Source organism: Drosophila bipectinata, chromosome 3L (genome assembly GCF_030179905.1).
Source record: "Drosophila bipectinata strain 14024-0381.07 chromosome 3L, DbipHiC1v2, whole genome shotgun sequence".
Lineage (NCBI taxonomy): Eukaryota > Metazoa > Arthropoda > Insecta > Diptera > Drosophilidae > Drosophila > Drosophila bipectinata.
In genome coordinates, this window is record NC_091738.1 from 18,323,955 (window position 1) to 18,337,368 (window position 13,414).

The window sequence follows — 13,414 nt, forward strand, 5'->3', positions numbered from 1 at the left end:
CACACTCTTAGCCAGCCTTCTTTTAATTTTTTTTGTTGCTTATTTATAGCATTTTGCATGCATATTTGATCAAAAACAATCAAATTTTATGAGAAAGTACGAGATACGCACGAGACAAACATCTTTATATGTTTTTTGGGAAAAATGAAAATTGAAAGGAGGCTGCATTGCATAAAGATCATTTTTATGAAAGTTATGTTTTGTGTTTTTTTTTTTTGATTCATTGTTGGACAAGGAAGTTCCCCAACAAATTAGGGAGACTGATTTGCCGAAATGTGGTATTAATGAGTGGTATTCATATTTTTGAACAGGGTAGTGAAGGGTACATTAAAAAATGAGAATGTTGCCCCTTCTTTTTTTGGAGTTTATGAAATAAAAACACACTTTGAAATCCTTAACCCCTCATCTTGATTATTTTCTTGATTGTCTCACTCACTTTGAACCAGTTACACCTTTCAACTAATTCCACCTTCCTCTCGACTTCACCTTCTGCCAAGCAATTTACACTTTTTGCTTCGGCGACTTCAACTTGAAATCCGTCAGAAGAGGCAAAAAATTCATCATTGTCATCATCCCTTGACTGTTACGCATTGCTGGCCACGCCCCTTTGCCCCCTAGAGACCATATTTGTATATCAAGTGAAAGCTATACACATAATTTCCACTTGTCTCCATAAATACATACAGGCATACGAGACTTTTTTAGCCAAAAAGTGTTGCACATTTTTCACATGATTGTGTTAATCAGCTTTTGCTTTTCTTCTTACGGTCTACATACTTGGCTAAAAATAATACAATTTTTTTATAATCCAGACTTAGATAATGTAGAAAGGTAATAGATTTAGTCATGGGAGAGGTTACTATCTAAAATGTACATATGTCTTTGTTTTTATGAATCACTAATAAGAGTCATAGAGGCTGCTGCATGTGGGCGTTCGGGCCAGTAACATACATATTTGTTGCCCATCTCTGTAAGGTGCTAAACGGCTGCGGTCATAAATTGTTATAATAATATACAAAACATTTTGTGGGCTTTCACTTGCCAAAAGTTGCGTGCAAAATTATCAGTGAAAAAGGGTGAGATTTTGGCCGAGGGCTCTCATAGTTTCACCTGATCATGCGGGTTAGGTGTGAAGTTTTCGGGAAAATTGTGTGAACTGCGGGCTCGAATGTTTGTGAAGTTTTCCATTTTTGTTCTGTAATATTTTTCAAAGTATTTCCAGGGCCTTCACTGCCAGCATGTGTTTCAATTTTAAACTAGGTTTAAATCATGGTATTTCAGTTAAAAATGTATATGCTTTTGGGAAAAGTGAAATTTTTGGATTGGTAATAAAAGTTTGAATTTTATTTACCACCCGCCAGTAGCCAGTAGACAGTAATAATTAGCTTTCGCAGCGTGTAAACCCCACAAGTACACATCATTTCCATTGCAATAATTCAAAGAAAATAAAACAAAACTGAAGACAAAATAAGAAACAAAACAAATCACATCACATCACTGAGTGTAATTACACGAATGTGACTGACTACAGATCTTGGCAGGGTCTGATCGCAAAAGAGCTTTAAAAAGAAAGAAAGAAAGACAGAAAGAAAAAAAGAAATGGCCAAGAAAGAGCCAAGTTAGTCTCTTCAAGCCCGGTTTTCCCCATCTCTGTCTCACTTGACCTGCTTGCGGGGTGTTCTAAATAATTTCTGTCACGCTTCGGCTTGCATTGAAAATAAAAGTAAAATTTTTGTTAGGTAAGCCCTAATAGGTAATCCATATGGGAAACAAATTAGAAAACGTAATTAATGCTAATTCATGCGCAAGTAAGCCATATTGCATAACCGATTTTGATTCTACCTATGGCATTGGCAATAATTATTGACTTCATAAATCGTTTTTGGCAGCATTTTATCAATTGAGTGCATTGAACTCGGCATTTATCGCGTGTCTGGTTAATGAAGCTGCCAAACATCTGTCGGGGAGTTGTTTAAGCCAAACCAATTAATTGATTTAATTAATATCAGTTTGGAAATACACAAAAGAGCTGTGCAAATAATGAGTACACGTTGGAGAATTATTGTTCCAGCATGGCTCCCGTGGCATGAATATTACTTCTCTCATGCGATAAATCATATCCATATACCAATATTTGCATAATTTTGTTGTCCAAACAGTAAGATTGTCTTTTCGCTAAATTGCAGTGGCAATTGAAAACCGATATGAAAAAAGAAAATAAATAAATGTTTACTCATCGTCCGATTGACTGACGGACTGACAGACTGATTGAGTGACCAACTGATTGACTGAAACCAGCAGCTGCATAAAATTGTCAAAATGAGCGTGAAATTTGTGCAATTCCAGGACTCCAGCTATTTAAAACATGTGTTTAATTAAGGCCAGTAATTCATATATTAATAGTAATAATTTGTTGGTCAAATATGCAGAAAATGCGAATGGGTTTTAAGTTGATTTTGATGGAAAAGACTAATTATTCCGATTTAAATATAAATTGTCCTAATTCCAATTATGGTTATAACTTTTAACCATGACTGTAGCTCATTTGGCCTTAATGAAAAGCAAATTTTCACACCCTATTCGAGAAACCAACAAAGGCTTGAAAAGATCTTTTCCCAAAAGCCAATTAGTCCATAACATGGGTGGTTGGTTTATCATTAGTTTACATCTCGACGCACTCGTTGCAACAGTTTTGGCCACAAAAATGAGAAAAAAAGGAGCCAACATTGCACAATGGCGGACGCAGTGGCTCGGATGTCGGGCCTAAACACCTTTGAATGGCCAAAATTGTTATGGGCGACCGCCGAGACCACCATCAACCATCAACCATCGACTAATGAGCGGGCAGTCAAGTCAACGGGGTTGGCTCTTGAAGCTGAACTGAACTAAGCCGGGCTGAGTTCTGTAAAAGGCCAGAACAAACACTGAAAAATGTTGGCCAAGACAATGCACCGCGGGTAGGTGGAAAGATACAGCATAGCTCAGCTCGGCTCTTTTTGGCCACTTGAAATAGTTGAAGTTGAGTTTGGGTTTTTGTGGTTTTCCGTCTTTTCATCTTTGTAAACTGGCCCCAAGGTGCTACACCAAATGAATTATGAGAAGAATTGAATAAAAAAACGTCAGTAAAAAATAAAAGCATATAAACTAGAGCAACAAACGCGAATAAAAAACGGTAGCTACAAAAATTTACAGAGGGAGAAATAGGGCTTTTATTATAACAGATTATTTAAATTTTATTAAAGATAATAGGATTCTCTTTTTAGGAATTTCAAAATGGGGAAAAAAGTATTTGAAATAGGGAATGTGTAGATTTTTTAAAGTAAGAATTTCTAATGAAAGGTTTAAATATTTCAAAGTACCCATCTCCTATTTTTATTTCATATTTAAATTGTGGGAAATAAAGTCTAGTTTTTTTTTGTGTAGAACTAGATGCAATTAATTTGCTGACTGCTAGTACTTAAAGTCCAACATAAATGTTTGAACAACGTTTGCCAGCAATTTGAGATTTGATTTAATTATATTTATCAAATGCGTCGGCCCTGAAATGTCTTTCACTTTTAGCCAGCTGCAAAAACGGAAAGTTAATCGCTTTTTATGGAGAATCGAGAGCAGACTCTTTTTTTTATTTTTTTTCTTCTTTATAATCTTCAGCCGGTGTGGACCAATCCAATCTAAACTACCAGCAACCAACTCAATTCCCAGGCCATTCAATAACCAATTATGACCGGTTTTCAATTAAACTGAAACTGGGAACCCAATTGCATTTCCTCTTCGAATTGAACTTTATTCTCGTAAAGTGAAAGAAATCTTTCTTTCGAACTCTGTTTTCTTATTGTGTTTTCAAATGGATCGCACTTACCGCTTGGGGTACGGTATACGCCGATATTTAAAGGCATTTTCCACATCGCGCAGCTTCATTTTGTAGGAACGTTCGGCGTTCAGAGACATTCAATGCAAATTACACAAAAATAAGCACAAAAATGCGCCGGAGATCGCTTGAGATCTTGAGATCTTTGGCAGACCTTTCTTGGCCAATAAGAACTTTCCGGTCAGTACACAACAAATAGTTCACTTCGATTCCCGGTACGAGAACGGGTTTCAAGAAAGACGTCCGTTGAGCTCGACGATCGCGGCTTGACTGAATGTTCCTCGGGGCTCTTGGCCGCCTTTTTGGCCAACTTTAAGACGTCGATCGAGCGTTGGCTTACGCTTTTTACCGTTCATTGTTGTTGGCAGTTGGCTGTGTTTGCTTTTACCATTTTCTTCGCTGCCTGCGATCACTCTTCTCTTACCTCTGTTTGCTCTCTTTTGGCCAGGTAGGTTGGTCTCTTTTGCCGGCTGGTGAGGGAATATTTTCGGACGTGACTGTAGCCCATTTGTCTGTGGTAACATTTTTATTATTACCCGACATCTGACATTAATCTACTTGAGCGTATTTATTTAGGTCGTCAAAACAACAGTTGATCTTTATTCTTTACTCTTTTAGGAAGGAATCTAATTTTCAACACTTGTCTAAATATCCTTTATTGAAACAGTTGGCCAAAAATGAAACAAGTTTCGTGGCAAAAAAGAACGAAAGAATATTAAACTGAAAGAATATTTTAGCCAATTTTCGGTTTCTTAGAGGAAGAGAAAATTAGAATAAGAAACTGGTTTACCTTTGAACTTATCTCCCCTTAATGGGCAGTCGAAAAGTTGACCTTCCCACTTTTGTAATTTCCATCGATTAATTTTTGCCAGCCGGAGCATAAATAAAGATTCTTCTCTATTCTTTTGGCTTCTCGGATCGTTCGTTTCCTAATTCCAGATTTCTATATATCCATATTTTTCGCCAAAGTAGTTTTTTGAAATTTCTATAGAAGTTTCGTTGTCTCAAACTCCGCACTTGCTGCCCGCCGAGCACATTGACCTTTATTGGATTATAGACACTTCAGGTACAGTGGGTTTCAAAAGTTGAATGTCGAAATTTGGTGTTTGGTAGGATAGGGTTTATAAGATAATTGTAACTACGTCAATGCTGTTAATTTGAAGGAAATTTTTTAGATTTTTAGGAAAAGACTCTCTCTGATTAAAAATTGAACAAAGAGCCACTTGAAGTTCTTCTTGAAAAAGATTCTGTTAAAGTCATAGTTTATGATTTCGATGAAATATTTTTTGAAATCACTGTACTTTCTTACCCACCGGCTGGCGTCTGACGGCTGTGTTTAAGCCAAGCATTTACTCACCAAAATCTGCCTAGGTTTACATTTTTTAAGAACGACAAAAAAACTGATTGTTTATACTTACTAATTTTTTTTTTTTCAGCAACAAGTTGAAAATTCGTGTAAATTTCTCGATAACAATGGCAAAAAACTGAAAAAACGCCAACGTCAACATGCAAAATACCTAAAAGAATGTAATAATAAATAAAAAACTAAAAGAAATTATGTTGGCGGCACATGCCAAAAGTGTGGATAATGGAAAGCATTTCTGTAATTAGCACCTGATAGATGAAAGGTGAGTGGCAGAAAGCAGAAGAGTTGCAAAGCGCTTGTGGATTGCAGGCGATGATGATTATTGTCTCCATCGATTGAGATAGATGATCGGATAGATAACTCTTTCCTCAATTTCGAAACATTTCAGTTTCAGTCAGTCTATGTCTGTGGCAGATTTTCAACGTTTAGCAGCTGTCCCACCTGGTTTACTCACCACAAACTTGGCTGTTTCTTTTGGCCTTTTTGCTACCAATTTGTGCTGAGCTTGCAAGTCAATTGTAAACAATTGCAATTTGGCTCCAAGAGTAAATATGTGCTTGTGGCCGGTGGGCTTCATATTAAGCAGCGTGGGTGGCTTTTAGAGTTAAGTAATAAATTATAATTAACAAAAGTATATTGAAGGTTTTCAAATATTTTCTGGCAAAAGCCATTTAAAGTACAAATTGAAGTACATTATTGTTTCTTACCCTTTAAAATACCAAATTGCCTCAATAATCCAGTGCATTTGCTTAGCACACATAGAGGGAAAATGAACCCTTTGCCACGGCTCTTGTAGCCCCCGCTTATCAAAGCCATTTCGGCCAAGTCCCGGGGCCATAGTTGCCAGGGTCAGCCACAGAGCTGGTGGACATGAACACAGAGTCAGTCACCGGGCCTCGGCAAGGGTGTTTCGGGTTCCAGCCAAACACACACAACACGACATTCGGTGGCTTATGTTTTATGCGGGTTAACAGTTTGGGGGTTGGGTGGCATTCAAGCCGAAGCCCAATCCAGTCCGGGCCAAAAACCAAAGCCTCGAGCATTTAACCTGGCTTTAACACCATCTCGTTCGATTTTCCAGGAGTAGGAGCAGTAGGAGGAGCAGGAGGCATACGAGGACGATGTCCAATGGCGGTTGCCCGGATGCGGGCAATCAAAATCTGTGGCCTACTTGACTGCCAGCTATTTGGACTCGATTTTGAGTTTCGCCCAAGTTTGGCTAACGGTTTTCCCCCAGGCGTCACACTAGCCCCTCTAAAATGGTCTAAATTTGAGACAGGTGTTGTATTTTAAATTTCAGTTTTTTTTTTGTGTTTTATTTTTGTTTGGTTTTGCTTAAAGTTCTTTCATGGTTTTTAATTGTCTTGGTTTTTAAATACTCGTTTCTTCTATTTGATTCAGTGCGTCATTATGTTAAGGTTTCCTTTTCCATATACGTATAATATCTCTATATAAATATTTGGTTTAGTTTTATTTATCATACAAGTGAAACTTATGCTATCGAACTGCCAGACCAAAGAAAGAACAAAACTTATGGGGAATTCAAAATGTGATGGAAAGTGGTAACAAAAGACCTGATCTCCCTTTATATCTCTATAAGATTCTATTTCTCATGGGTTTTTTTTTCTTTTGGTTTTTAATTAAGTATGCGCAGAATGTACGCAGTTTGACTATTTACACAGATGTCTGTATTTTAATATTATTTATCATGGAGCAAACGGTTCGCCCCAGTCGACATTTCGTTACTCGTTTTTCGTCTACTTTATTTTCGAACATTTCAAATAAATTACATGCAGTGTTTTATGAGCGGTCATAATTCAATTTCTCCGTTCATATCGTTTATTCGTACTTTATCTTTGAGTTCTACTTTAAACACAGTTGGCACAGAATTTCCATAGTTTGGTTTTTGTTTTTTGGTTTGAGAGAAGGAACTGAACCGAACTCATGATGGTGATGGAGAGGTGTTTTTTTTTGGGGGCGACAGTGCTGGCCATTGAAGTAGCAACTTGTGGCCTTAAATTTGTCAATTTAAGCTCACTGCCTACCTGCCAATATTTACTCGTTACCTCTTGTATGTTGTGTTATTTCTGCCCTCGTTGGCTGGCAGACAAAATGCATTTCTCTGGCCTATTTGCCAATTTTAATTAATTTAATTTCGTTTCATTTTTATATAGTCCTCGTTATTATTTTATCTCTTATATGGATGCGTGTAAAATATCCTATACGGCCTGTGTATGTCTGGAAATAATAATTTTTTGTTTTCCATAAAATTGTACAAAGTGCGCTTCATTTGATTTTTTTTTTCGGCTATAAATATTTAGGTTATTTGCTATCAAAAAATGCCAACAGAAAATATTTGATTTTATTTATGCATATATTTCCTTTTTATTTTTTTTTATGGTGACTAAATCATTTGTATATATTTACTTGTTTTTTATACACATGCATTTTGGTAAGGTTTCATTGAAGTTGAAATTTTAATGGGTTTTTATGGGATGTGAGTTCCGTCTGCATATGGCGGAGGTTTTTAAATTTTTAAAATTCTCATAGCAGCCAGTTGGATTTTGTATGTATCGTTTTTATAATTTTTTGTCCTAGGTTTAGTGTCTATAAAATAAAGTACTTATGTCTTGTTTTTTGCTCTTGTTTGGTGTTTGCTTAATTCTAACAACTGCCAAAAGTTTGATTGTTTATTTGGGTGTCTGGATTATTAGCCATGGCTTAAATGGGAGCTTCGGAATACATTTTATGGCTCATTTTTATTTGTTCGAATAACATTAGGAATACGATCCCCAGCAGCTACTTATATTAAACCATTTTGTGTGTCGAATTACGAAATAAAATACTGACAAAATTATTTACATCTGATTTATATTTTAGACTTTAGAATTTTTTCTTTGGCAGTTCCCTTGATTTATATGAAAAAGTGAACATATCTGTTGTTTGGAGCTCTACTTAATCCGATAATAACAATTTACTTTATCCATTTGTTTGATCGACTTGCATATAATGAACCACTAAGTGATGCTCTCCGCTTACGTGTTTTCGGTGCAGTACGATATACGAAAAAACCCAAGAGTGCCGCAATATTAATAGACTATATACTAGCTATTGCCTATACATACATATGTGTGTATATCGTATCATGACATCAGTTTTAATAATTAATCATTAATCATGTAAATGCTTCGATTTGCTTGTGTTTAAACATAGTTCAGTATGTGCATGCCTTAGATCACAACACTGTAGAGATTTTCCTCAATACTCCTTCCCCAAACTCACATTCACGAATAGATCCGTCCAACAGTTGCCTCTAGACTTATCCTACTGCCTTAAATCCTAGTGTCAGAGGGGGTCTGATCTATACAATTTCATTGTAGTTACTTCGCTCATCCATTTAGTTGCTAAATGTAATTTGTTTACTTCCTTTAATGGGTGCTATGTGCTATACGTTAAATATGCCAATGGCATCTACGAACTGCCCACAAATTGTTTGCTCTCTAGCTGATCTAAATGTATTAAAGGTACCTAATTTACAATAGTTATTTCTGATTTATTTACCTTTTTATTTTGCTTTTGTTTCTCTTTTTTTTAAGTCTTGATAAAAAACATTATGCTGATTGTTAAATAAAAAAAATAAATGCAAATGGAAGTTAAAACTGGTTTCACGATAGAAAAGTGTATTCCATTGGTGATTTTTGGTGAAGTTTTCAGGATTGTGTAGCAACAACTCCGATAAAAACTATTTCCCTAATAAAATCATAAAATATTCTTCTAGCATTGACTTCTATTTTAAAACCAAACTCTGAGAACGAAAGTATGTACAGACTTGCAGACTGACTAGCTAGTAGAAGAACTAAAAATAACTCAGATTTGAAGTTCTACTTTTCCTCTAGGCGGCTGATCAGCTTTTCCCTATGACTAACCACACACATTCGCGCTCAATTTGTTACTCCCAGAAGCATTTAGAAAAAGTTATCGACTTAATTATAGTTTCATATAGTGTTCATACCATCAGGCAATGCCTCTGTATCTTTAAAATCTCCAGGCCAGATTTTGAACGGGTTCAGGATCCGCCGTTGTCCGGTGATCCTCCGGTCAGGCCGTCTCCATGCAAAGCTCCACATGATCATAGGTAAAGCCACAGCCGGCGGCAACATATCACACGGTGGTCTCCCGATCCACGTGGATGTATTCGACCGGCTGGAGCCCGTGTCAGGAGGCGGGGTCGATGTAGAGCGCCTCCTTCTTGAAGTCCTTCTTCAAAGTGCCGATGCTGCCCGCCGACAAGTTTCCATTGCTGGCTCCGTTCATGAAGCCAATGCCCCCCACTCCCACGCCACCCATGCCGCCCATGCCACCCACGCCCACACCACCCATGCCGCCGCCCTTCTGCACCACCGACTTTTTCCGTTTTCGCATCAGGCCGAACATGCAGAATATGAGGCAGGCGGTCAGGGCGGCAGCAATGCAGCCCAGAGCGGCAAACACGCCGCCGGGCAACTCCAGGAGCTTCCGGGCGGTGCCGCACTCCTCCTCGGACTCATCGAAGCCGCTGGGGCAGTTGTGATGACCTGCAAGTGGAGACACAAGAGAGGCAGTTAGAAAAAATGTTTGTTTTTGCAAAGTATAGGAACGTGTATATCTTGGCTTAGTATACCTAATAAAATAAGGGCTCGCACTAAAAAAAGTCAAATGCCAATGCATTTAATTTCCACCTTTAAATTTTCTTTGAGTGTAAACGGACCCTGGAGCACCCAGAGATAGAAACGGAGGAGTCTCGCATTGATTGAAAAATTGAAAGTGGATCTGGCTATCGGGTGCGGTGCGGTGGCGTGGACTCCTCTAAGGTTACAAATTGAATGCAGTGTCACTTGAGTGGCCCTTGGGGTCCGAAAGCTTGTTTAATGCCCTGGCTTTTGTGGTTAACCAGCCCCAGATGCAGACGCGCCTGGGTGCCCATAAATAATTGAAGCTAAAAAGGCAAAGTCCAGGCCTTTGGTATTTTTTCTAGGAAAGCTTTTAAAAGAGTTGGTTGGGCTTGAAAATAGTTTTATTGGAAAAATAATAAAGTTAAATTTATTTTTCGGTACAAAAATAGGAACCATTCTTTTCTTTTTTAATATTAAACTATTTAATGTTTTGTGTCTTAATTCATTTGAAATTAAAAATCCCTTGCAGGGTATTATTTAGACTGGTGTATGAGTGTTTTATAATTTGTGCTGCAATTTTTTCCTCAACTCTTCATCTCTCAAGTGCATTGCAAATAAGTTTGGCACAGCTGTTGCGGCCATTTGGGTTGCCGCCGCCGGACTGGGACAAACTTTTTGTGCAAGACATTTTGGGGTTTTGCTGCTGCGGGTTTGTCCAACAACCAACAAAGTATAACCACCGGCTACCAGCCAGCTCCCACCATCTACCAAAGAGGCGACTTGCTGCAACCAGCAGAAGTGGTTCAGTTGTCAGAAAACTTTGCCTGATTACAAAAACGTGGACAGCTTGCATTGAAATTAACAGACAAGCCGGCCACAAGTGAAATTTTTGGTTGCCTGCTTTCCGGGCGCAAGTTGCAAATGGAAAGCCAAAGCCTGAGCGCCAAATCACGTACAAATAATGCAAAGCATCCTGCTAAGAGGGTTGCCCAAGAACTCTAATATACATTCTAGATATTTCCAGTTTATTTTTAAAAGATAAATACACCTTTGGACAAGGTATTCAGTCAATATTATTTTATATTGTTTAGACAATTGTTTGATTGAAAGGAATGGAAAATTTTGACGTATTTCTTATTTGAAGACTCAAAAAGCTTGAATATATGGTGCTGCGTAAAACATACTATTAGCATATAGCATATCTGTGTAAAAAAGCTTACACAAATCTAATAAAGTCAACCCCAGAAAACTGTATTGGAACCCCTCTGTCAACCCTCTGAAAAACGACTGTGGCCACAAGTTGCAATCTGTACTTACCATCACACCACAGGCTGGCCGCTATGCATGCATCAATTTCAGGACATTTGTATTCGCAATCCGACTCCTTGGGAAAGAAGCCGAACTCGTTCAGCGTTTCATTGGCCGCCGCCCCGCCTGCAGAGCCTCCGGCATTGCTTCCCGTTCCGGCACCACCCGTGCCCGCCCCACCCAGACCGCCAACTCCGCCGCCACCCGAATGGGAAGTGGGCGAGGAGGACTGGCTGCCCAGGCCCGTGGTTACGCTTGCATTCACATGCAGGTCCAATTGCTGCAGGAGAGCGTTCTTGGTGCGATGGATCTCCAGCCACGTGAAGGCTATGTCGCCGGGCTCCTTGAGAATGGGTTCCAGCACCAGGCTGACGGGTCTGCAAAATAAGGGATAAATTAAGAAATAAGTTTAGAACACTTGAATAAAATGGAAAAAAGTAACTAAACTTATATGTTAAATTCTAAGACTAATGTATTGATGGATTTTCCTTAAAGCCTTAAAGGGCTGCATTTTTTTAAAACTTTATAATATATTTTTCAGTGTAAGATACGCAAAAATAGCCTGCAGAGTTTGAAAACATTTTAGGAGGAGGCTGACGCTATACCCCACCGCTTCTGTCATGCTCTACATAACTTTTGTGGCAATTTCTTTGGCCAGGGAATGAAATGGGCGGTTGGAGGGATGTGCCGTCCTGGGTATCCTTTCCTGGTACCTCCACTGCCTAGTAGTTGCTCAAGTGCAACTAATTACGCGCAACTTTCTAGTTTCCATAGACAAAATATCTTATTCAGAGTTGGCTTAAGTCGCGCATTAAGCGAGTTAGCCATCAAAGTTTGCGAGAAAGATCCTCCCGAGAATCGAATTTCCAGCACTCATCTAAGACCAAAAATTGGTCCAGTTAATTGCATTATGGTGGAACATTCGGGAAACATTCGGGAACATTATCCATTTTTCACTAGTAAAATAATAAAGCTTTTGAGCTTGGATATTTTAATTCACAGCCGAGTTGAAAAGCTGACAATTAATTATCTAAAAAGGCTCATTAGCCGGCACGGATATCCAGTGCAATGTCCAATTACCCTTCGGGGTCCCATAAAAATATGTTTTCACATGTCGTCCACAATGCATTATTTTCTTCTCTCCTTTTTTTGTGCCACTCGGTATCCTTTTTCCACTCTCTTTTTTTATGTTCTGCGGCGACAAAATTGAGCAAAATGCAAACATGGGCGAAAGCACAGGAAAAAAAGGATAAAGTTGACCATAAAATTTAATGGCAACACGTTAAAAGCAGGCGGGGCAGAGAGCTTGGTCAACTGGCCAGAGTTTTCCCCTAAGAAACGAGTCCAACGAGTCCAGGTTCAACGGTTCATTTCGGTGGCACGCACCTTGGACATAAATTGCCGGAGCACATACGGCCAAGTTCCAGAAGGTAAAATATCCTTTTACCAGTATTCATGCCACACCTTCCGCTCTGCCCTTTTGCATTTTCCACCTGTCTTTGCCTCATGGTCGTTTTGCATGTCCCATTTGTACAGTGAATGGTAGGAAGTTGGGATATAGGGATATAGTTTTAAATAAAATGGCTTAAAAGTATTTTAAAATTGTTTTTAAATTAAAAAAAAATATATATGTATTGTTTTGGATGGATTGAGGATTAATACAATGGACTTTTGATTTGTAAAATGTTGAAATAATGTTCTCTATTTTCTTGACCGCCATTGTCTACATGTGCTCCTGTCTGACGGCCATGTTTGTTTGCCTGGACTTCGTCTCGTTTACGTTTCCATTTTTTTCTCCCTGCTCCTACTGTATAGCATATTTCTTTGCGCTCAATTTCCTGTATTTTGTTGCCGTCGTAGCCATTTCCTGTTATTGCATTTTTAAGCAGGACTCTTTGATAGAGCTTCGAGGCGAGGCGAGTGTCGAGTTTGGAATAACTGGTGGTTGTGCAAGAAATGCAAAAGTTTTTCCTCCTGAAATATTAGCAACTATTAAAATGCAATTAATTTTGAGCGAAAAATTCCCAAATACACTCAAACTAAGAGGCTTTTTGTGTAGTGCCCAGTTGTTCGAGTAGTCTTAGCTCATATGCACTTTTAATGGAGAGGAATCTCAGTCGGCATGCCATTAGGCTTGAATGTTTTCAAGTCCATTTCTGTTTCCTTTTTGAAATTCCTTATTTTTCACATTTTTATTTCGCTTGAGGAGATGTTGGGCGT

At 38.5% G+C, this 13,414-nt stretch overlaps 2 protein-coding genes across 10 annotated transcripts in view; both read right to left on the minus strand.

Moving 5' to 3' along the window:
• LOC108132631 (heparan sulfate 2-O-sulfotransferase pipe) overlaps window positions 1-4,183 on the minus strand; it is a 37,410-nt gene extending 33,227 nt beyond the window's left edge. For 5 of the 9 annotated variants that reach the window (XM_070279707.1, XM_070279709.1, XM_017252103.3 and 2 more), the window contains exon 1: window positions 3,860-4,179. In XM_070279707.1, the coding sequence (XP_070135808.1) occupies window positions 3,860-3,948 (89 nt within the window). In that variant the 5' untranslated portion in view covers window positions 3,949-4,179. Of the gene's footprint in view, window positions 1-3,859 lie in introns of all 9 variants that reach the window. The other 4 variants (XM_017252101.3, XM_017252097.3, XM_017252100.3 and 1 more) reach the window with 4 other exon arrangements.
• A 3,270-nt stretch (window positions 4,184-7,453) lies between these two features.
• Window positions 7,454-13,414, minus strand: part of LOC108132724 (uncharacterized) — a 63,095-nt gene continuing 57,134 nt past the window's right edge. Inside the window, exons 14-15 of the mRNA XM_017252245.3 lie at window positions 11,204-11,571; window positions 7,454-9,808 (exon numbers count right to left, since the gene is read on the minus strand). Of these exons, the coding sequence (XP_017107734.2) occupies window positions 9,450-9,808; window positions 11,204-11,571 (727 nt within the window). The 3' untranslated portion in view covers window positions 7,454-9,449. The remainder of the gene's footprint in view (window positions 9,809-11,203; window positions 11,572-13,414) is intronic.